The sequence below is a fragment of the Panonychus citri genome, unplaced genomic scaffold (assembly GCF_014898815.1).
Source record: "Panonychus citri isolate SS breed McGregor unplaced genomic scaffold, ASM1489881v1 Contig00138, whole genome shotgun sequence".
In the NCBI taxonomy this organism is placed as follows: domain Eukaryota; kingdom Metazoa; phylum Arthropoda; class Arachnida; order Trombidiformes; family Tetranychidae; genus Panonychus; species Panonychus citri.
This window is the reverse complement of record NW_026515543.1, coordinates 4,423,709-4,447,159: the sequence shown is the minus strand read 5'-3', so window position 1 is coordinate 4,447,159 and position 23,451 is coordinate 4,423,709. Positions and strand designations below refer to the sequence as shown.

At 31.7% G+C, this 23,451-nt stretch overlaps 3 protein-coding genes across 5 annotated transcripts; 1 reads left to right on the top strand and 2 right to left on the bottom strand.

Annotated features, from left to right (window-relative positions):
- Positions 1–316: 316 nt before the first annotated feature.
- Positions 317–2,151, bottom strand: LOC128393701 (NAD-dependent protein deacetylase Sirt6-like). Its single transcript, XM_053353916.1, has 3 exons — positions 2,010–2,151; positions 1,458–1,813; positions 317–1,277 (listed from the first exon to the last, which is right to left on the bottom strand). Exons 1-3 carry the CDS (start codon positions 2,073–2,075, stop codon positions 677–679), a joined length of 1,023 nt encoding a protein of 340 aa, XP_053209891.1. The 5' UTR covers positions 2,076–2,151; the 3' UTR covers positions 317–676.
- LOC128393706 (glutathione S-transferase 2-like) lies at positions 2,096–4,319 on the top strand. Of its 3 annotated transcripts, XM_053353923.1 has the most exons (5): positions 2,096–2,235; positions 2,839–2,981; positions 3,058–3,116; positions 3,186–3,732; positions 3,796–4,319. In XM_053353923.1, the coding sequence occupies exons 2-4, from the start codon at positions 2,841–2,843 to the stop codon at positions 3,613–3,615; spliced, it is 630 nt and encodes a 209-aa protein (XP_053209898.1). In that variant the 5' UTR covers positions 2,096–2,235; positions 2,839–2,840; the 3' UTR covers positions 3,616–3,732; positions 3,796–4,319. The 3 variants fall into 3 exon arrangements, with proteins under 3 accessions (XP_053209898.1, XP_053209899.1, XP_053209897.1); XM_053353924.1 differs by lacking the exon at positions 2,096–2,235 and having other exon boundaries at positions 2,641–2,981; positions 3,189–3,732; XM_053353922.1 differs by lacking the exon at positions 2,096–2,235 and having other exon boundaries at positions 2,653–2,981.
- A 9-nt stretch (positions 4,320–4,328) lies between these two features.
- LOC128393694 (ubiquitin carboxyl-terminal hydrolase 7-like) lies at positions 4,329–11,031 on the bottom strand. Its single transcript, XM_053353906.1, has 17 exons — positions 10,508–11,031; positions 10,002–10,100; positions 9,740–9,813; positions 9,492–9,556; positions 9,223–9,311; positions 8,749–9,124; positions 8,264–8,547; positions 7,830–8,131; positions 7,272–7,742; positions 7,034–7,194; positions 6,623–6,948; positions 6,420–6,528; positions 6,263–6,340; positions 5,863–6,183; positions 5,695–5,766; positions 5,520–5,619; positions 4,329–5,433 (listed from the first exon to the last, which is right to left on the bottom strand). Exons 1-17 carry the CDS (start codon positions 10,633–10,635, stop codon positions 5,309–5,311), a joined length of 3,180 nt encoding a protein of 1,059 aa, XP_053209881.1. The 5' UTR covers positions 10,636–11,031; the 3' UTR covers positions 4,329–5,308.
- Positions 11,032–23,451: the final 12,420 nt, after the last annotated feature.

Genomic DNA, 23,451 nt, shown 5'->3' with positions numbered 1-23,451 from the left:
TCAAGAGTTTAGTAAGAAAACAAAAAGTGATACTTTTTAAATTGTTGTTGTTGATGGACAACAGAATCAATGATTTTAATTTGATTGAATCAATTTTTGATTGATTAGTTAACCACTTTCAATGATAATCAACAAATCTTTTAATATTATAATAGTTTAATCACTGAATTAACAGTTAACTACTTTCCCAGTATTCTGGTATTTAAGGGAAGGTCAGGAAGTTTTCAGTTCACAATTAATTAAATTGTGAACCTGAATTGTTGTATTCAGAAAGCAACTTTAAATAACCAGAAAGATGAGACTGAAGATGATTAAATCAAGGTGAGTCTCTTTAATTAATTGTTTATATTGTGAGATAGTTAACAGATCAAATTGTGATCGGATGAACTTAAACTTGATTTCCTGGTGTTTCATATGATACATATAATTTTGATGAGATAATTGTTTACAATTACGATCAATTGATGGCGATATAATTAATTTAAGGTCATATTTCTATTAATAAAGTTGATTGTTGGTTTAAATTGTGTTCTATGTGCGTCATTATCGTGGTTTTTGAGGTTTAATTGTCCATCCAATTGTTTTGGGTTTTTTTTATTGTCCATTTGAAGTGACGAGTAAATTGATTTGATTAATGGCAATAATGAAGATAATTAATATTGAGATGATTGAATAATCATTTCCACAGGTTGAGCTGATTGTTGGTCTCGACTAATTTGGTTAAATCATGAGCTGGATCATAATCAGGTACAGAGATGTTTAATTGTTTACAGATTCGCTCCAAAACAGAATCAACGTAATCATGTAGAACCAAATCAGCTTTATGATCAAATTTAGTCGGTTGTAAGTTAATTATGATAACTTTCCCTTGGTCTGATTTCCTTTTCTTACAAACAAAGGGCAGATTAGCGGCTGGAACGATCTGTAAACTAGTTCCAAGGCAAATACAAAGATCCGCTTTAGCGGCAAATTGTTGGGCCATTTCCAATTCACCGACAGGTAAATCATCTTCCCAGTCAAGAATTGTATCACGTAAATGTCCTCTACATGGTCTCCCAGGTCGAGGGCATGATCGGGTAGAGACCTTTAAACCCATGGTTGGACTTGATGTTGACCGGATGAAACGTGATTCGCATGTATCACATTCATCGAGGAAAAAGTTACCATGAAGTTCACAAATGAATCTACGATTAATTCCAGTTTTCAGAAATAATCCATCAACATTTTGACTAATTATAAAGTGAATAAGACCCGATGAGGCCAATTGATTTAATGCTCTACATGGAAAAGAAGAAGAAAAAAAAATTAAGTCTACATGTCAAGAAATCAATGATTATCATACGATCATCACTTCACCATCAATTCTGAGGGAATCTGATGACCATCATGTTTGGACAATTGTTCTGATCATGTTAAGGTAAAGACTCTCAGTTAATCCGATTAAACTGATCGATTACCTGTGAGTGTAACTTGGTTTTGACGCTTCGAATGAGATACTTTGTCCGATTGATGTTGATTCCAATAGAAGATCGGATGATTGATTTTCTGGTTCTTTATCATCACCAGTTTCCTTTTTGAGAGCAAAGGCTTTGCAATCTTTTGATCTTCTTATTGAATTTTGTTTATTTTTCCTTCTCTCCTCATCTTCCTTTGCTTTCTCCAGAGTCCAAACTCCTTTGGGTCCACGGAAATCGGGAATTCCACATGATGTTGATATTCCAGCTCCACAATGAATAACGACACATTTAGATGATTTAATCCATTCACAAACAACTTTGATTTTCTCTTCTATCTTCTCAGAATCTTCCACAATCTTCAAAGGTAAACAAAAACAAAAACAAAAAATAAACAACATAACATAACAAACGAATGACAATAAACCCAAATAAAGAAAACAATCAAAACAATTAGAAGACATTTTCTCAATTAATCATAATCACGAGACTTTAATTACTATGAAAGAAATTAAAGTAACAATTAACTAAAAGAAACAATTTAGAAACACTTACCTCAGGCAATCCACAAACTCCTTTCTCCTCATAATGAGACAAACCAGCTGAGTAATTGACTGACATGTTGCTCCTTGATTATTGTTGATTAAGACTCTTTATTGTCATCAGTTGATTAACTATTATCACCAGAAGTGATTAACCAAATCTGATTAAAAGCACAAAGTGTAATGGATCTGATGACGATTGAATTGTTAACAATTTAATAAGAAAACACAATCCAAAGGTATGAGTAGTTTATGTTTGTTTCTAATAATGTTAACATATGATTTCAACCTTTTCTTATGAAACATTTTCCTAATTTTCCAGTGATTGTTAATTATTAATTTTCTATTTACAAGAAACACTTTAATCAATTCAAATTGTAATCCTACGGATTATTGGTAGGATACCAATAGTTTAATCTTCAAATATAATTGGAATCTCATTTAATCAATCATTTAAATGGCTCCAAGAGCTACAACAATTTACCGACAAAACTTTACATGAATTAAGATCACAATGAATTAGTTGATTGTCGAAGTGATTTATTGATCAATCAGTTTGTAAAGATCTGAGTTTTTGATTGAATTTCATTGAATTATCTCATGAAAATTTTGGCTGATTTTTCTTAATCATTTGGGTTACAATGGTAATCTAACTAACCTAATTGGTTATCATTTAATTGTTAGAATGATTTAGAAATTGTTTCTGTAACAATTAAAGATGACAATCAACAGGTGGCAGCAAAATTATAATCGTTAATTACCTTTGATTGAAAATTTGAGAAATTAACATCCTCATGTTGATTAGAAAGTCTTTTAATTTTCCCTTAATTGTTGCTCTCTAGTTATGTCTATCCAATTGTTTCACAATGATTTATCTCCTCCATCTCGAGTTGTTCGGATTCTAATTAAACTTCTTGATTTAAAAGTTGAAGAGACAAAGATTAGTTTAATAGCTGATGAACATCTCAGGCCAGAATTTACCTCAGTAAGTAATCAACAATTAACTTAATTCTTTGGGATTCTCATCGACTATCTGATCAATTCGCAACTTTTCAACTTAGATTAATCCATTTCATCAAGTTCCAACTTTGATTGATGGTGATTTCACTCTTTGGGAAAGGTAAACAATCAGTTGATTATTGTGATACATTAATTGTTATTCGCTTGACAATCAATCTCTCATTCACAGTAGAGCTATTCTAACCTACCTGGTGGATAGATTTGCTCCAGGTAACTCACTTTATCCAAGTGATTTAAAAGCTCGAGCCACAATCGATCGATGGTTATATTGGGACATCGGCACCATGTATGCGACACTGAGGCCATTTATTGCAAACGGTTCCATAGATTCTGAAGCTGATCAATTGTTCAAAGACAAGGCCAAAGAATTGGACGATTCATTAGCCGAAACCAAATATGTGGCCGGCGATACATTGACGATCGCTGATCTTTCCCTCGGTGTTACAATTAACTTTTCTGTCGCCATTGGAATTGACTTATCGGGTCTTTCTCATATCAATCGATGGACCAAACAACTAGAAAGTGACCTCAAGTCCGATACTTGGTCAAGATTAGTTGTTCAACCAAATAATGCTCTAGTTTGGTTGTATCATATTTAATTTGACTCAATTTGATTGTCGATTTGATTTTTGTTGATCAATAGTTGAAAATAACTTCGCCATCAAATCGGAAATTAATTTAAACTTAAATTTAGTCTGTAATTTATTCAAATCAAGGTAATTGATTGTTGTTTGTCTTTTAGTTTCAATATTTGATTCTATGTTTATATTTAATTCTAGGTTAACATGGGAATTAAATGAAAGACCTTGATTATGATTCCGAAAAGGATATTAATTAATCGCCCAACAATCAACTATCAAAACATCAAACTCTTGGAGAAACACACGCCTCAAGAAATTAAACTTAATTGTTTTCCAAAAAGAAAAGTTCATCAAACTGATTCCACCCAATAATTCAGGAATATAATGAACAATTAAGATAATTAAAGAAAAAAATTTCTTTAAATGACAAAGATGATTATGAAGCGATAACAATAACGGTAAAAAGGGAAACTCAATGTTTCCCTTGTTGAGATTCATCCAAACCCTAATCAAAAATTAGGTTAATTGTTGACAGAAAGAAAGGGTTAATCATTAGAATGATTAACTAATCATCTTTCCCATTTAATATCCTAATCTCTACCTTGCCCTTGATCAAATTAAACAATCGAATGAAGGAAAAGTAAAACTGACCATTTATGATTGTTGAGTCTCTCCCGAAATCAAACTTTCAATTCTTAAGATGGAATAAATTTTTTGAGTTTATTCACTAATTACTAGAAAAGATTTTGTATTTTTTAATGATTACCCAATGAACTTGGTTTTTTTTATGAATGAGCTTCTCATGAATTGAGTTAAAGAGAAGAGTGGAAGAAGAAGAAAAAGAAGATAGAAAGAGACGAAAAGTGAAAAGAGACAGAAAGAGAGAAAGAAAAATAGAAGAGTGAAGAAAAAAAGATGAATTCTCTTAACATGATTTCGAGCACAGAAAAAAAGGATTTTCCATCAAAAAGATGATGAGACATCAGCGAATTTAGTTCATCTTTTTTTTCGTTTGCCATAAATCCAATTACAATTTAAATCAAATCAACGAAAAAACCTCAGTTTAAATAGTATTGTGATTGTATATTCGGGGACTGTTGTGTTTTGTGTGTGAATTAATTAGTAAGATTAATACGAAAGATGCTAATTTAGCATCTTGATTAACTTTTTTTCACACTCTTTCCATATATTTAATAAAAACTTCTTCCTAATATATAACTATTTTAAAAGTAATTAACACGAATAACGTGCCAATTAAGTGATGATAGTCATATGGATCAATAAATGCTTATACTTTTGTTGGATTATTTAAACCAATTAGTATAATCATTGTGATCATCACACAGCAAAATACACAAACAATTACCACAATAACAAGCACAATAAATAATAACAAAAACTTGCAAACTGAGGTTTTGTTGATTAGTTTGGTTTTTCATCATTCAATCAGCTGATGATGATTTTCTTTTCTTTTCTTTAGATATAGTTGATAATAATAATTTGCTTTTGTTTATCTTTGAATCAGATGACTTTAGATGTGTATATGAGTGTCGACGTTTCTTTTTTGTTGTTTAAAAGCACGACCAGTGGGGAATTAGACTCTTGTGTGTGTGTGTGTTTATGTGTGTATGTGTGTGTATTTGAGTGTGGTTAACGTAGGATCCGTTTTTTAATCAATGGATTAGTGAATTCATCATGCAGTTGGTTGATTTTAATTGTGAATTTTTATGGCCTTTTCCAAGTAATTGTATCTTGATCTTTTCGGCGCTTTATTGACATGATCAAGACCTAACCATGGTTTAGTCCATTTGTCTGTTTGTCCAGTCTGAAGGCTGTCTATAAATTGTTAATTAAACCAAAAAATAACAGTTAGTACAATTTAAATTGAAGAGAAAAAATTTGACAAATTGATTGGCACTTACTCTGAATTGATTGGACTTGGAAATCATCTTTGCTTACGATATAATCACTATCCTCTGGTAAATATTGTGGTTTAGAGCCCAAAATGATGGCAAATTTGAACTGATGAAAGGTTATTAGGTGAGGAAATTTAAAGTTAATTTATTATTTTCTTTCTATAAAATTGTAAACACTTACTTTTTCGAATTCTTTGTCAGGAACATCTAACTTTTTCTGAATTCTATCTTTCACAGCCGAAAATGGTTCACCCTAAATAATTAAGATCAAGTAATTTAGTAATTAGATAACATGTAAAAAAGATTAAGGTCTAAACAAACTCTTATAATGACCAACTCGGTTTCTTACATTTCTCAGTTTAAGCAAAAAGGGTGTACCAAATGTATGATAAATCTCCTTTTGAAAATGTGTCACGGGAATGACAAAATCTCCAGATTCTTTGACCATTTCGTCCTTGGGTATTTCTTCAATTCTAAATGTCTTATTACCCACAGGATTTAAACATTCCAATTGTATATCTTCATTATGAATTGTTGTTATCCTGTTCGAGGAAACTTCTAAAAGTCTCAGTTGACCACTTCCTTCTTCAGAAGGTTCGATTTGTTTTCTTGCTTCGCTTAAAAGCTCAGCAACAGTTCCGTTTTTATTTGGATACAGTTGAAGCTCTTTCTGTAAGTGGGTGAAGACAAAAAAAAATCACAGATTAATTTCAAATCACCAATCAATAATGAAAATCAGTTTTCATTACCTCTTCCTTAAGCTTATTGTTGACCCATACACATTTAAATGGCTTTTTATTTTCCAACTCATTGACGCGAATAGTTAACTGTAAATATTGATGAATAATAAATTTGTAGCATTAGTATTAGTAAATAAGTTAAATTTGACAATTTACTAATACTTACCAATTGATAATATAATTTCTTAGGCTGCCTTGGTTTATAATTAGTTAAAATCTCCTGCAAGTTACCTTCATAATTACATTTCAGTGGACCACAATGAGCATCTCGGTAACTAACGATAATGAAAATAACAAGAAACACAATTAAACCAATTGTAATGTTTACACTATGCAAGTATAAATGATGCAAAGAAAAAACTATGTTACCTTTGAGGTCTGTAAAACTGTATTAAATATGGATCGCATCCTAATCTCTGACCCAGAGCAGTGGCTATTTGATCATACTTCATTTTCAGAGATAACTCCAAAGCGATACCTTGATCATTTTGAAGTTGTTTATCACAGAAAATAACTTCAACCCTATTGAAGAGATCCTTAAAGTAGTCAGCGACAGTGGGCAGTTCATATTCAGGTCCTAATTTTAGGTCTGATCTTTGGAAAACAATGATATCCCCATCCATAAGTTCATCCAACACTTTATTCAATGGTTGGTCTAAGTCTTCGATTGGTTCAACCATGTTAGGTTTGACTTCCTGTAGATATAATGGAAAATAATAATTTGATTGATCAATTTCAATCACAATACGAATAAAAATTTATCGAGAAAAACACACGAACCTCATAAAGATCGAGTGGAGTGTTTGGTGGAAAACCAGCCTTCTTATTCAAGAAAGGAATAATGTCTCGGGTCTTGGTATTTGCAGGCAAATGAGCAAGACCACAATAAGTAATGAATTTGTTCTTGGGATCATACATTTTGAAGAAAAGAAGAACGTCATCTAAAAGGAAGAGAAAACAAAAGATGAGTAAATAATCAATTGAAGTTGAAGGTTAAGCTATTCAATTAAATACACACTCTCTTTATCGATTGGAGGTAATTCTGTTAGTCCAGAATCGGGTTCAATCATTTCTAGAAAGACATTCCATGGATTGCTACTTTCTGCAATCTCAGAAATATTTTTAATGGGATCAGTATCTATATCCAAACTTCCTGGTCTTGAAGTTTCATTGGCTCTTTGAGTTATTGGCCAAATACGAATACCAGCTTCCGGATATTTCAGTTGCTCTGCAATAGTTTCCAAAGCTTCCTTGATTGTTGCTTGTTTTTTAATTCGAAATATTTTGAAAGGAGATTTTTCAGGATCGAATAGATCATTTCCTTTGTGTCCCATAAAGCTATCCTCAGTGTAACATTGAATAGACATATAAAGATGAGCTTCATTCCTTTCCTTTCTTCTCAAATTTTCTTGGCGTTTCTCCTCTTGCAACCTTTCAATCAGCTGTTCAGGAATATCTTCTTCAGTTACCGGTTCCAAGACATCACTATCTGTAAAATTTATGGAAAAAAAAGTAAAACAATAATTTATATACAATCTACAACTCTTTTTTTATGTACTAAGTAGTAATATCTTACCATCAGCAATGTAAACTAACATATACGCATTGGTACAATGTTTGACTGTAACATCATCCTCATTACCACCAAAATTGTGATCTATCGCTTCTTGTTTAGTACATCGAGAGACTACATCATCATCAAATTTACACCATTTACCATCTCCTTTAGGATTTATAAAAACAACATAATGACCTCCATGATTATCTCCAGAATGAACTAAAACAGCATGTAAAGTATAATCGGCATGTTTCGTGGTTTGATTGTTTTCATCTTTCTGAAGGTATTCACTTAAATTAATTTTCTCATAAAATTCAAATCTAAATGAAATAAAAAGAACAGAGAAAGGGAAGATCAGTAATAGAAATCAAAATTATTCAATTCAAATACGAATACTGAATAAGCACTTGGAGCTAGAGAAGAAAACAATTTACGAAAATTAAACTCATTACCTATCATTTATTTTAATATTTGTGTCAGTTACGGGATCATATTGAAAACGGAGAAGATGAAGATGAAGAACAGGGGGAAAAGAAGCAAATATAATTCCTTTCTCAGCTTCTTGAAGACCATATTCACCAGCATCATATTTGTTTTCTCCATCTAACAATTCCACCGAAGTGTAATCTTTGAATGACTCCTTGATATTTTTCTTTCCTTTAACATTCAATTGAATATCGTAAAATGGTTCAACGCGGGAAGATGAAAATTCAATATTCTTGCACCTAATAAAAGACTGTAGGAAAAATGAAGTTGTCTGATTAATTTGATTTCGGGATGCGAGAAAATACATCAAAATTTTGTTAAACGATAACATTTGTCTTTCAAGTTTGTATAATGAGCGGTTGATATTATTTGATTTTGATGTTATTTTTTTTTGGTTGATGACAATGCAAATGTCGAAAGGTTAAATTTAGTAAAATAAAACAATACGTACGATCATTTTACCCTCAAAAAGCTTAGGTATGGTTCCTTCAACACAAGTACTTTTCATTTTACTCTCCATATTATCTAGAAGGACTCTACATAATTCTTGGACATCATGTTGCATAAATGAGTCTAGTGTTTCCCATCCGAATGATTTGGTCAGCTTTTTGGTACCCACTGGTTTATCTGAAAATTGTAACTCATAAAAAACACGTTGTAAAGCCAGGGCAACACTTTTAGAGGAATCATCACTTTCGGTCGGCATTTGGTAAACTGCTTTTCTAAGTTTATTGGTAAAAAATAGGGTTTGAAGGAGCGAGTTCATATAGCAAGTTGCACCCTGATTTTTAAGTCCTACGTATCCAGTATGTTTTTTTGAATCCCAACTGAATGAAATAAAGAGAAAGAGATGAGTATCAGTATCATTAGTGACAAAATGTTTGATGGAAGACAAATTTCACAAGGTTATAGTAAGATAAATTACCTGACACCATGAGGAGCATCAGCGGAAACCCAAACTTCCAACACTATGGAGTCATCCTTACAATATCCTTTCTCTGGATCAAGAATATCCTAAAAAATCCGATGAAAAAAAAAATCAAACAGATAGAGAAAAGGTAAAAGGTAAAACATTAGATATGCGTGAAGAGAAAAAGGTGGATAAATTTTGTTTTAGTTATGCTGTTCAAGTGTGACAGTCAAATTTAAAACAAAACAAAATAACGCAATTAGAATCACAAATTAAGTGCTTACGCTCCAAGCAGCGAAGTGGCTGAATCCCCAATCGTTTTCTTTACTATAGAAAACGTGCTGAATCTCTGTTTAAATTTGGGAAAGAAGAATAAAAAAAATAATTAAACGGTTGAAAATAAATAGAAATAGGATAATTATAAAAGTGAAAAATAATGTAAAGAGTTGAAAGGGGCAGTGGATGAGTAAAAGTAGGGATTATTAAAGTGAATTAAGGGAAAGATTGTTAACCAATAAATGAATGTATTTACTTCTTGTCAACGGTTCTCCTTCATCATTTTGATTTATTAATCTGAGCTCAGCTGTTGCATTGCATGACCAAGTTCTGTCGACGAAAATGTGAGAAAGTGCAAATACCAGAGATATCCAAAGACAGAGAGAGGGGGGAGAGAAAGAGAGAATTGGAAAAGGCAAAGATGAATAATATTTAGATATACAATGTAAAGAGCTGATGAAATTGAAAACAGAGAGAGAGAGAAAGTCAATAAAAAAATTGGAAAATGAGATAATTACGATGAGTCTGAGTTTCCATTGCATTGTAAGAAAAATCCTAGACTCTTGGTTGGCTGACGATCTTGGGATTGATTGGTACGAGGCATAGCCATGATTTTCCTGAAAAAGAGTGAGAGAGCAAAAAGAAATCATGATAGTAATGAATGGAATGTTAAAACAAATCAGAAAAAAACATTGACATGGGGAAAAAGAGAGACTATGATGAAGAGAAAGAAAGAAAGAAAAAAGAAAGAAAGAGAGAGAGAGAGAGAGAGAGAAAAGGGGAAAGAGTCAAACACCGAAAATGAAAATCTCTCTAAAAAATACAGTCCGGAACATTGATGACACCATAAAGTCAATAAAGGGGGTGAATAAAAGTATTAAAAGTCTCATGGTGATGGTAAAGTTTAAGGTCATAAAAGAATTTTGAACACTTTCAAGAGTGAAAGGAATATGATAGCGAAGAGAAAGTGGGAGACGAGGATGGAGAGCAATGGATACATAATAGCAAAACAGTGAACACTTACCATGGTAAATTACGGACATATGTAGATGGACTGAGAACAGAATCTCTCATCTTACTGAAATTTTCAATTTTGAATCTGAAGGTAGCCTCAGATCGAGCTTCATCAATATCATCGCCACCAGTAGCCATGATTAGAATGGTTAATAATAAATAACAATAATAATAAATAGATGGATGAGACGAAGAAAAATTGGAAAGTGGAAAAACTGGGATAAAGAGAGTGTAAAAGAAGGAGAGAGACAGAGAGAAGGAAAAAAGAAAGAGAAGAAGAAAACAGAGCAAAGAAAAGTAGACAGAGAGAGAGAGAGAGAGAGAGAATTTATATAAAGATGATGAAGACAAAATTGAGAAAAATAGAGAACAAGAAAGTGACGCAAAAAGACACAAAGTCAAAGATGAACGAGAATTAGGATCACAACTAATTAACAAGGATTAACATAAATACATTCAATCAAATTTGATTTAATCTCAATTTAATTATTCCAATGGCTAAGTCACCGAATGGAAACAGTTGAAGATCCCCTATAGGCTCTGAGAATAACTAACGGCTATTCCAACCGAAAGGGACCGATTAATAAGCTACATTACAAGTTCTTCCAATTCTCTTGTTCGAATTTTCCGCCAAATTTTATTCGATTTTCGACTGCTGCTTCCATCTAATGGGATCTTTTCTTACTCGCAAGTTCGAAGTTGTTTTTTTACCTCTTCGATTCGTTAATACATTTTTATTAAAAGTCGAAAAAAGTATCGACAAAAACAAAATCAACCGCAAGAAACTAAGGATGGTATCAATTTCTTTATTTTATATCAACAATTTAACTTTTTTTCTCTCTCAAATATCTTATAAATATAAAAATCGCCAATGATAATGGACTCAAATTTTCTCAAATTTCGGGATATTCGAGGACAAATGGACTTAATCATCTTGTAATTTTACACTCATTAGCCAAATAACAACAATCTTAACAACTGCACTTACAACAATTAAGCAACTAACCAATCGCATTACATTAATTGATGATAGAATAAGCAGAAAAAGAGAAGATTGAATATTAAACAATTAATTTCTCTAAAAATGACTTTAATTTAATCATAAAACCGATGAAATAATTAAGAAAAATGTTACAATAATAATTATGACTAAAACAAAACAATTGAATTAACTTTTCCAGCGATTAACTTTCAAACTTGACACGAGATGGTAGCTCAGACCTCGTATTCAAACTGAATTAAATTTAATTTAGTTACAATTTTTTCATCAATTGTAAAGATAAATTTAGTTATTTACAACCAATTCTCAATTCTATAGTTAAATTGTGCTATTCTGATAATAATTAACAGAAGTTGTCACAGAATTGGCTGAATTAACAATAATAAGTTAATCAGGCAATTGATAAATTGTAATGACTCATATGCTTCCCAATTAGTAACAATCAAATTAAATTGTTTACCATAAATAGTAAAGGTACAAATTAGCAGACTGTTTAATTATATAGTTTATTGATCAACCATTTAAATTGTAACTTTTTTTGTTGAGAAAAAAAAAGATTATGATTTAATTATCATCTTCATTATGGTTTGTTATTGTTAACTGAAAGAGACAATTATAATCACAATTAGTTGATTGTTGTTTCCAAATATATAATTAGTTATCACCTTTACATTTACTCAATCGTAATCAATAATAATCGTCCAAAAATTGTAAACTACTTGTAAAAAAAAGGAAAAGTTAATTAGATTCACATTAGGAAGAAACTAACAATCAAGTAAAGATAATCAAAACTAATCAGTTGTTAAAAGTAAATGATAATTAGTTGATAATGATTAGAAGAAAATATCACAATAATTAAGTTAATTATTCACAATTAAAGTTAAAAGGTTTCAAAGAGGTAAAAGTTAAACAATTAACAAGAAAATCGCTTTCAACCTAACAATTAGCTGGACTTAAACTCATGTCCATCTTTTGTTGGCAAAAAAAAAGCAACTGGACAATTGACCAATGAAGATGAATCATTTTTATTCATAATTAGTTTGAAAGAGTTGAGATGATGATGATGTTAATGAAGATAAAGTTGATGTAGTTTATGAGTTAATAGCCTGAGGATATCAACCTGTCCAAGATGAGGAAGATGAAGAGAAACCTTTTCCAGTGGTCAGTCAATGTCCACAATTTACCTTTACCATCAAAGAGAGGAGCATATGGTCATCAGAAAGAAGAAGAAAAAGATTTTAACTGATTAGAAGAAGAAAAAAAAGAAAAGAGAAAAAAATGTTATCTTGACCATCATCATTATCATCAGTTCCTCATCCTCATCCTCATCCTCATCCTCATCCTCATTCATCTTCATCTTCCTCCCTCTCATCCTAATCATCCTCATCCTTTTTCATGATTCATTGAGGAAAAGGAAACCTATTCAATTGTTACCTGAATAGGGTTAAGATAAGATCACTGACCACTACGTTTGTTAGTGGACAATCACTGAAGATAAACATTCATTTATCTTCCTTATCATCTTGATCATCTTTAAACCCTTGCTATGTTATTGTGATAAACTAATTCAGTTTAATCAACTGTTACAATCGCGAGATCGTTGATTTTGTTTGTATGTTTCCTTGGGTTAAAAAATTGGTTACTGGTTAAAATAAATTGTTGTTAAATTGTTGATTCTGTAGAAGTTAATTGTTACCCTCTCAGTTTAATCAGTTCAAACTAATTAATTTCATTTAATTTTCTTATTTTCATATTCAAATTTCCCTCTTATATTACAATTGACAATTAGAAATCGACCCTTAAGATTTTCTATTCTTTTCTTTAATATTCTTTCCTTCTTTTCTATTGTTCCTTTTCCTGTGTTTAATTCTCAAGTGAATTAATTCAGTTAATTTAGTTTAATCTAAAGTATGTGGTTATTAGTTGATCTCAACTATTTCGAATTCTTTCTTATTTCCTTTTCCTTTAAAACAGTTAAATAGCAATGATCCAAATCAATTGGACACACTTCTTTGGTGCTACACTTAACCTGTGCTTCAGTCCTTAAAGTTGTCAACCCTTTTCTTTTGTGTTTTGATTTTTGAAAAAATCGTACTCAAATTAATTACAAAGGTGATAATTGCTTGAATGGTAAGTCTAACGCTGTAGTTAGCAAATTTGTGTTTAACTGAAATTGTCAGTTGTATCAATTAAGTGCGAGAAAGATTCGTGGCTGATTGAATTTGATTTTGTTCTGTTTATTGTATCAATTAAGTGCAAGGACGATTTGTGGCTGATTGAATTTTGTTCTGTTTGTTTGAATCGATTCAAAGGTTAAATAAAGTTAAAGTAATCACCCACTCTAAGTGACAATCCAGTATCCGAATTATAAATTAAGTGTAGGGCTTAATGCGATCTTTTGATTGACCTAATCCGAATTTAACTATAACCCCTTCATATGGCGACCTAGGCAGGATTGTCTCCATTGTGGTAACTGTATCTTTACTATTATTTTCCCCATTGATTTCAAACGTTTGTTGTCTTTTGTTTTCTTTCATACCATTCAGTGTTAAAATGTAACCCTGAAGAGTTGTTAAGATTTCTGCCCTCTCTAGTGAAGATAGAATTCTTATCTGAAAGAATGGGTTGTCTCCTCAAATTCTGAATGTGGTATATCATCTTTATTGAAGCTGCTATAACCCAATTGTTAACTGTTAACATCGATGTTAATGCCGCGCTTAACAAGATGAATTCAAATTCGTTAAAGGTATTAAAACTCTGATTGGATCAATCAATTGAGAAATGAAGGTGTAATGGAAATGGAAATGAAATCATCTCTAAACTTGGTTGTAAACCCTCAACTATTGCGTTAACTGAAAGAACTTGTCGACAACTCAATGTGAGTAATCCAACAAAGCGTCTTATTTGGTCTTATATTAAAAATGGAGTTCAGTTTCTGATGAAACAAGAACTAGTACTGTTAAAGGTAATTCATCCTGATTCAATGTTAAGAAGAAAATACAACTCTGATGACCCAACTGGTATTGATCAAGATCAATTAAGTGATGATGGACAATTTGATCCAAATCGAGTCCGATCTTCATCTATTAATCATAATGATCCTGTTAATCATTATACAACCGATTGTAAATCCTCCTGTTATTAATCCTGTTATTAATAATCCTGTTAATCATTCTGTTAATCATATTGTTAACCCTGTTAATGTTTCTACTACTCCTGTTGAAACGATTCCTCAACCTGTTATACAAACAATTAATCCTGTTTATACTAAAGATCCTATTCTTCCTCCGTTTAAACAAAATTCTGATGCTTGGCAATGGTTAAAAAATGTCAAGAGACAACTCAAATACGAGAATGTTAATGATAACACCCGCTTAAGAGTGTTGAAAAAAGCTCATTTTGAACTTTAGATGCTGCTGAATCTTTAGATGAAAAGATTTAGATTATTTTGGTTACGTTGAAGCTTTGGAGAGCTTATGAAAGGTCCAACTGCTTTGCAACTGCTCAAGCTGAGTTAAGCTCAATGTTATACAATTTTGATGAACATCCATCTCAATTCATCGATAAATTAAAAGATAGAATAACTAAAGTTAAAGGTGCTGTTTCGAAACAAGGCTAATCTACGAGATAATGGAACATCTCCCAAAAGGTATTCGAGATCACTTAGTAGAAGTTCGTGCTAATGTTGATTTAGATTCGTTAATTGGGTACTAATTCACAAGTACTATTCAGCTTTGGAAGCAAAAGCTAAAGAAGCTAAAGAAAAATCTGAAAGATTGGAACGATTTAAAGAGTTAATTCCCAATCAAGTTAATAAAAGTGTTCCTGTCGTCCAAATCGTAATCAAAGTCAACCGTTTGACCGAGATTTAATCCAAATCTTACCTGTTACGATTGTAAAAACTGGTCATACTAGTAAATATTGTCCAAAGAAAAGTGATAATATTCCTGGTGCTACTCCGTTAAGAATGGCTAATGATTCGAATCATCATTCATCAGCCTCATCAACAAATTCTTCTGTTTCAACTAATTTAATTTCTGAAGAAAATTTATCTGTTAATTCTAACAGTATACCGACCCCCTCATCTGAATACATTTTCATGGTTGAATCTGCTAATCAACAAAAGAAAATGATAACAAAAATTGACTCTGATGTCAAAGTGATTCCAACGGTAACATTGAAACTTTGTTATCCAAATCGAGATATTTTCATGGTAGGTGATGTATTAGTTGATACTGGTGCTAATACAGCGTGTATGGACTATTCGCTGGCTAATCATCTAAAAGCTTACATCATGAAATCAGATGTATCAATTAAAGGAATTGTTGCTAACAATTACCTCCATGTTGAAGGTGCTGCTTATATCTTATTAAAACATGAAAAGATGAAAACATGCAAAGCCTTAAGAATTCAAATTGTGAGAAATTTAGAACCCGTTTTTGTTTTAGGAAATCGATTCTGTGATATTTTCTATGCTGCTATTAAAAACAATGGTGGTGATTATTCTGTTAAATTATTCGAATATTGTGATTCGGATCCCCTGACTAATGAATTATCAATTCGATTTTGCTCTCCTGAAGAATCAATTCAATTAAGTAAGGAGCCAAATATATTTTCACTTCCTCCTCAATGTCGAATGAAACCGAAAAGTGATAAAAGTGAAAAAGGTGAATCAATTGATTTTCCTCAATCTCCATATACTGATGTGGAATTGAAAAAGCCTTCTCATCGACCTCAAGAAATTAATTGTTTAATTGAATCAATTCAAAAGAAAGAATTGGTATCATTCTTATATACAATTGAAGAACCTGAACCCATTCCTTTGGAACAACGATTATTAAAAAGGATGGACGAAAATCTAACGGTAAATCAAAAACAAGAATTACTTAAATTATTATTAGAATTCGATGATGTGTTTTCAAAAAATCGTAAAGACCTTGGTTTTGTTCCATGGCAAAAATGGCCAATAAAAATTGATATTGGTGAAAACCAAGTACCATTCCAAAAGCCGTATCCCTGTACTGTTCAAATACGAAAAGCTTATCAACAAATAATTAATGAATTAATCGACAACGATATTATTGAAACAAGTAAAGCTCCTGGTGGATCTCCTGCTTTGCTAATTGGTAAATCTGATGGTACTTATAGATTATTAAATGATCTAAGAGCTGTCAATCGAATGACAAAAATTGTATACCATCCGATGCCAAGAGTGGACGATTGTTTAGAGGCACTTCGAGATGCTTCATTCTTCAACATGTTCGATCTCTATCAAGGTTATTTTCAGATAGAAATCCCTCCGTCTGAACGAGATAAAACTGTTTTCGTCACTCCTGACGGAAAGTTCCAGTATAAAAGGCTTCCAATGGGATTAGCCTGTGCACCCTTCGAATTTCAAAGGCTAATGAATCAAGTCTTAGAAGGATTGAATTATTCTGAGTGTTTAGGATATTTCGATGATGTGCCCGTGATTGGAAAAAATTGGAACGATTTATTGGACAATACAAGAAAAGTATTAAGTCGACTACGACTGTGGAATCTCAAAGTTAAAACTGACAAATGCAAATTTGGATGTCGAGAACTTGTTCTTCTTGGACATTTGGTCAATGGTTCTGGTATTCGACCTGATCCCAAAAAAGTTGAAGCGCTCAAAAAGCTTCCCTATCCAAATTCAGTGAAACAATTACAATCAATTCTCGGTTGTTACAACTATTTCTCTAGTTACATTAATAACTTTTCTTTATTAGCTTCTCCATTATACAGATTAGTATCCAAAGAGAGAAAATTCAAAATGATAAAACAAGATTTTGAAGCTTTGGATAAGTTGAAAAAGTCTCTGGTTGAAACTACATTATTGGTTCATTTTGACCCTCATCTACGAAGAAAGTTAACCGCCGATGCAAGTGACATCGCCGTGGGAGGAATTCTCCTCCAAGAAGATTCAAATCAACCTGTTCCTGAAGGTTATTCATCATTAAAAGAGGTACCAATTGATAAAGTTCCTCATTGGTTACCAATTTCGTTTTTCTCTCAAAAATTGTTAAATCATCAAACAAGTTATTCAGTAAGTGAAAAAGAGCTTCTAGCTATTCTTATTGGAATCAACAAATTTCGTCATTTCCTGGAAGGTGATGAATTCGTGATTGAAACAGATCATCACGCTTTATGCCAATTACCTAAAGTTAATTTTAAAAATCAAAGGCTACAAAGATGGAGCATAATGATGGGCTCTTACAATTATAAAGTTATCTACAAAGAAGGTAAATTACATCCTAGTGATTGTTTCAGCAGATATCAATCTGAATGGAACCACCGAAAATTTAATGATCCTGAAAATGAGTATATTGAACAATTACTCTTGTGCCAAGAAAATTCAAATTCCGATCAAGAAATCGCAATCAATTGTGCTTATAATTTAGATTTACCATTTAAATCTATTCCTGTTTTCTATTTAAAACTTAATTCGAATTGGAAAAGTGAACTAATTTCCTCTCAATCTAAACATCCTGAAATCTCATCAATCATCGATGATCTCAAAAATAATATTAATTCTCCTCATCATGATCGCTTCGTATTTAAAAATGATTTACTTCATCGTAAACCTTTATACAATCATGAAGATTCAAGAGTTGTGATTACTCCTGAATTGTTACCTCAACTATTTCAAGATGAACATTGTTCAGCTATTGGTGGACACTTCGGTGTTGAAAAAACTTATCTCCAAATCTCAAGGAAATTCTGGATGCAATTTCTCTATGATGAAATTGTTAAATTGTGCAAATCTTGTGAAACTTGTCAGCTTTCGAAAGCTAAAAATACTTCGTTTGCTGAACCAAATTTAAAACCAATTCCCGATGTTGTTTTCGAAAGACTCGAAATGGACGCTCAAGGTCCAATAACTTACCAAAGAGGTAAATCAAAAGTGATTCTGGTTCTGGTTGATACTCTCAGTAGATTTGTATATGCTAAGGTTTATCCTAATCAGATTTCCAAAACTGTTAAAACTTTTGAATGAATTCTTTTCAATCTTTGGTTTTCCGAAAACAATTCAAACCGATAGAGGTAGAAACTTTATCTCCGAAGATATTGAAACTTTCTTGAAAAAGAAAGGTATCAAACATGAAATTTCGAATCCCTATCATCCTCAATCTCAAGGTATGGTAGAAAGAGCTAACAGAACTATTGGTGAACGACTAAGGTCATATGCCGTTGAATATGGTCTAGAAGATGGATTAGAAAAAGTATTGCAATGGTCAGTATTTTCGATCAATTCTAGTGTCCATAAAGTTTCTCGTTTTTCCCCTTATTTTCTTACATTTGGAATTCATCCAAATAAACCAATTGATAATCAATTGAACATTTCCAATCTAACAACTCAATCAATCGACAAAGCTCGAAAAATAACAAAAGCTCGATTAATTATCCAGCAAACTTATTATTACAATTTAAAAGTTCAAACTTCGAAACCTAACCCTTATTCAATTGGTGATTTTTGTCTAATTGAAAATTCTGGTCCTTCAATAGGAACAACGAAAAAGTTAATTGCCAAATATCTTGGTCCTTTTTTAGTCTTAGGTGTAAAATATGGTTCAGTATTATTATTGAATCCTAACAATCTTGATATTTTTACATGTAATCTTTCATTAACTTATCCTTTCAATGGTGAGTTACCTGATCAATTAATTGCTTTAAGAAATAGTTATTTTGATTCAAAAACAGATGATTGGTTATCAACTAATCCTGATAACCTAATTGATGAAATTAATCCATTAATGAAATTTTCTAAGAGATTAGAAAATTTTGAAAACAATATAGCTAATTCAGATTCAGATTTGGATTTAAATTTAACTTTAAATTCTGATGAACAAAACCTTGCAAATCAAATCGCTGATTGTGAAAATCTTAATCATGAATCAAATGAATCAAATGAATCAATTCCTGTGATTCCTGAAAGTGATAATGTAATATCTTCAAAGACTAAAAGAAAAACTTATAAAACTGCCAATCGTGATATTATTAATTCAGATAATATTATTGGTGATCCTGATTTATATACATTAAGAAAAAGAAAACAAATTGTTTTCATTATAAGTGAAATTCAAAAATTTGATAAAAGCGCCAATCAACTTAAACAATTATCATTGTCTCCAGTGGTGTCGCTAATTAACCCTTTAAGTGACCATTTTCCCTCACTTTTACCTTTGTCTTCAATTGAATTGTCACGTTTTGATTTTTCTTTAATTAATTTTCTAAATCGATTTAATCAATTAATCATTTTGTTTAAAAATTACAACAATTGTGCTAATTGTTATTACTCATCAATTAAGTTTTGTGAAGAAATTATCATCGCTGATTTAAAACAAAGTGAAAATTTTGTATTTGTGACTCAAGTCAAAATGGCGGAAATGGATCCCCAAGCTTCTTCAAGATCATCATCGATTGAAGAAATTAACATTTTACCTGAACCTCTTTATAGTGAATATGATGTTCGCTTCAAAGAAATGAAAATTAGTGATCCTCTTCCTCGAAAGACCGCTGATGCATTAAGGTCAATGCCTAAAAATCTTCCCGATAAGTCATCTTATCCTCCTCCTAATCGTTATTTACAAGCAAGAAATTTGTACCCTGACAAATTGCCTCCCAAGGATGAAGAATATCCTGATTACTTAAGTTAAAACATTTAAACAAATTCGTCAAAATTTGGATAAAGATTTGGAACATTACGATAAATTGGAAAATTGGTACATCCGATTTATAAAGAAAAGATCCAAATCAATGTTATTGAAGATACTTCGATTCTAGATTTCTCTTCACTTCCTAAAGGTCTAACAAGAGCTCAAGTTCTTCACCCTGATTTAAAATCGTTATTAATTCAATTCTGTTTTCTGTGCGAACAAATTTCAATTTCTCCTGTTAATTGTTCTAATTGCTGTCGAATCTATTGTACTAATTGTACTGGATGGTTAAGAAAAACGATTTTTGACGCCAAATTAGAAAAACCTAAATCTTCTAATGAGTTTCTTTGTATTAATGAAAAATGTCTCTTGTTTTCTTCTCATTATCTTAAGTATCCAGAGATCATTTCCCTCAAGGATCCAAATCTTGTTAAATTCTACAATGAATCTACTTTCATTTGTAATCGTCTTTGGTGCTGTGACAAAGTTCAATATGAACAATACTCTTTCCATGTAAAGAATTGTCGAAAGGTCCTGTTAATTACTATTTTGATAAAGATTTAAATTTACCTTTTCTCGCTGGACCAATTAGATGTGAACTCAACAATAAGCCAAGATCACTTGCCAGCTTATTTCCTCCACATCTCAAAGCTCGTCAACCTGAATTGTCTTTACCTGAAACTTGGAAACAGAAACACCAAGTTATTGCTTTTCTCACTCAAGAAAGAAACAAAAATCCTGATGACCCTCGATTAAATCCATTTGCTATTCGAGCTCAATCAAATTTATCTAATAATTGGTGGAATAATTATATGATCTCAAAGATCCAACAACACCATTGGCTGAAACTGAAAGTATTTAATTGAATTAGATGTTCCATCAACATCAAATTTTCCTGTTGAAATTGGTGCAGCCAATCACCCCTATTCAAGATGTTCAAAAATTCCTGAATACTTATTACAAGCATCTACTAAATGGCGATATTATCAAAAAGGTTGTGATGATGACAACGATTCTGTCAATTCAGATGCAAGTTCAATTGTTTTATATACCCCAAATATTGAAGATCCCGATTCTCCATTTATACGGATCAATCCATTTGAATTATTACCTGAAGATAAACGAATGGAAGCTGTTGAAAAGTTATTGAAATTTCCATCAGCTATTAACAAAGATTGTGACTATTCTCCACCTAAAATCTCAGTTAAAACATCATCAATGATACAACGAGATGAACGTCGTAAAAATTTAGCATCTTCATGGTTCAACAGACCCAAAGCGGTAATGCCAAATTTATCCCCTGAACATATCAATGCGATTAAAGAAGCTGCTAAATCGTGTGAATCTAAAGAAACTATTTTCTGTTTCAATTCCTTCTGTGTTCGAATTCGAGAAGGAAATACTGTTAAACCTCGACCTGTGTGGGTAACTATCGTCGATGGTAACTACAAAGTTATTTATGAAACATTCGTAAGATACCCTGAAGTCGAATTCTTGGATTATAATTTCCATGGATTACAAAGAAAAGATTTCAAATTTGCAAGAAACTTACGAACTGTTCGTGATCAAGTTCTCCAATATTTTGTTTGTGCTACTCGTATTGTTGGTTATGGAATCATCAATCAATTGAAATTTCTTGGATTATCAAAGCCAGAAATTAATGAACTCCTACCACTAATGAGAGATATTAATAATTATTACTCCATTTATTCATCACCTATGAATATGCAAACAATTGCCTACCTTGGTTCACTCACTTATGTTATTACAAGTGACCCTCATTCTCCTGTTGTTGAAGCTATCACCGCATTGAGACTTTATCTCTTGCAACATGAATCAATTGAACAATTTGTTGAAGCTTCTCAAGATGGAATCCACTTTAAAAATGTTACAACTACATGTTCGAATAACATTACCTGTGCTCTTCTTTACTATTTTGATTATGAAGTCAAGAATAATCGACTAACTTGGCCTCAACAGTGGAAACAAAATCCTCGAATTAAACATATTCATCAATATGAAGAAGAAAAATGCTGTTATCCTGATCAAGATCTATTGAAAGTTCTTTTTCAACAAAGATATGATGAACTCACCGATGAGGATCAAAAAGAAAAGATCATCAATGATCATTCTCTCTCTTCTCTGAAATTCCAAATCGACAAGACAAAGAAATATCCTGCTCTTAAACATTATCCTCATCTACTTCGTCAAGATCCTGAACCGAAGAAGTCGAATCAATCAAATTGGACCAAAATCCAAGTGAATCTAAAGTTCTGAAACTTCAGAAAATCTGAAAGTTCTGAAGAAGCAAAGGATGAAAAGAAGATACAAACACTGCTAAAGACTGGGACGATTGGAACCCATGAGTTTGTTGATTAAATTGAAAGAGTGTCTTGGTCAAAAGCCGGGGGTTTGTAGGGTTAATTGTTACCCTCTCAATTTAATCAGTTCAAACTAATTAATTTTCATTTAATTTTCTTATTTTCATATATTCAAATTTCCCTCTTATGTTACAATTGACAATTAGAAATCGACCCTTAAGATTTTCTATTCTTTTCTTTAATGTTCTTTCCTTTTTTCTATTGTTCCTTTTCCTTGTTTAATTCTCAAGTGAATTAATTCAGTTAATTTAGTTTAATCTAATATGTGGTTATTAGTTGATCTCAACTATTTCGAATTCTTTTCTTATTTCCTTTTCCTTGTTAAAACAGTTAAATAGCAATGATCCAAATCAATTGGACACACTTTTTGCTGCACTTAACCTGTGCTTCAGTCCCTTAAAGTTGTCAACCCTTTTCTTTTGTGTTTTGATTTTTGAATAAAATCGTACTCAAGTTAATTACAAAGGTGATAATTGCTTGAATGGTAAAGTCTAACGTAGTAGTTAGCAAAATTTGTGTTTAACTGAAATTGTGTCAGTTGTATCAATTAAGTGCGAGAAAGATTCGTGGCTGATTGAATTTGATTTTGTTCTGTTTATTGTATCAATTAAGTGCAAGGACGATTTGTGGCTGATTGAATTTTGTTCTGTTTGTTTGAATCGATTCAAAGGTTAAATAAAAGTTAAAGTAATCACCCACCTAAGTGACAATCCAGTATCCGAATTATAAATTAAGTGTAGGGCTTAATGCGATCTTTTGATTGACCTAATCCGAATTTAACTATAACCCTTCAACTAATTGTTAGGGACTGATTTAATCTTGACAAAACCAAGATGATAGGGATGATGATAATTATCTCGTGATAATCAACTTTGATAATCATAATCAACATCTCATC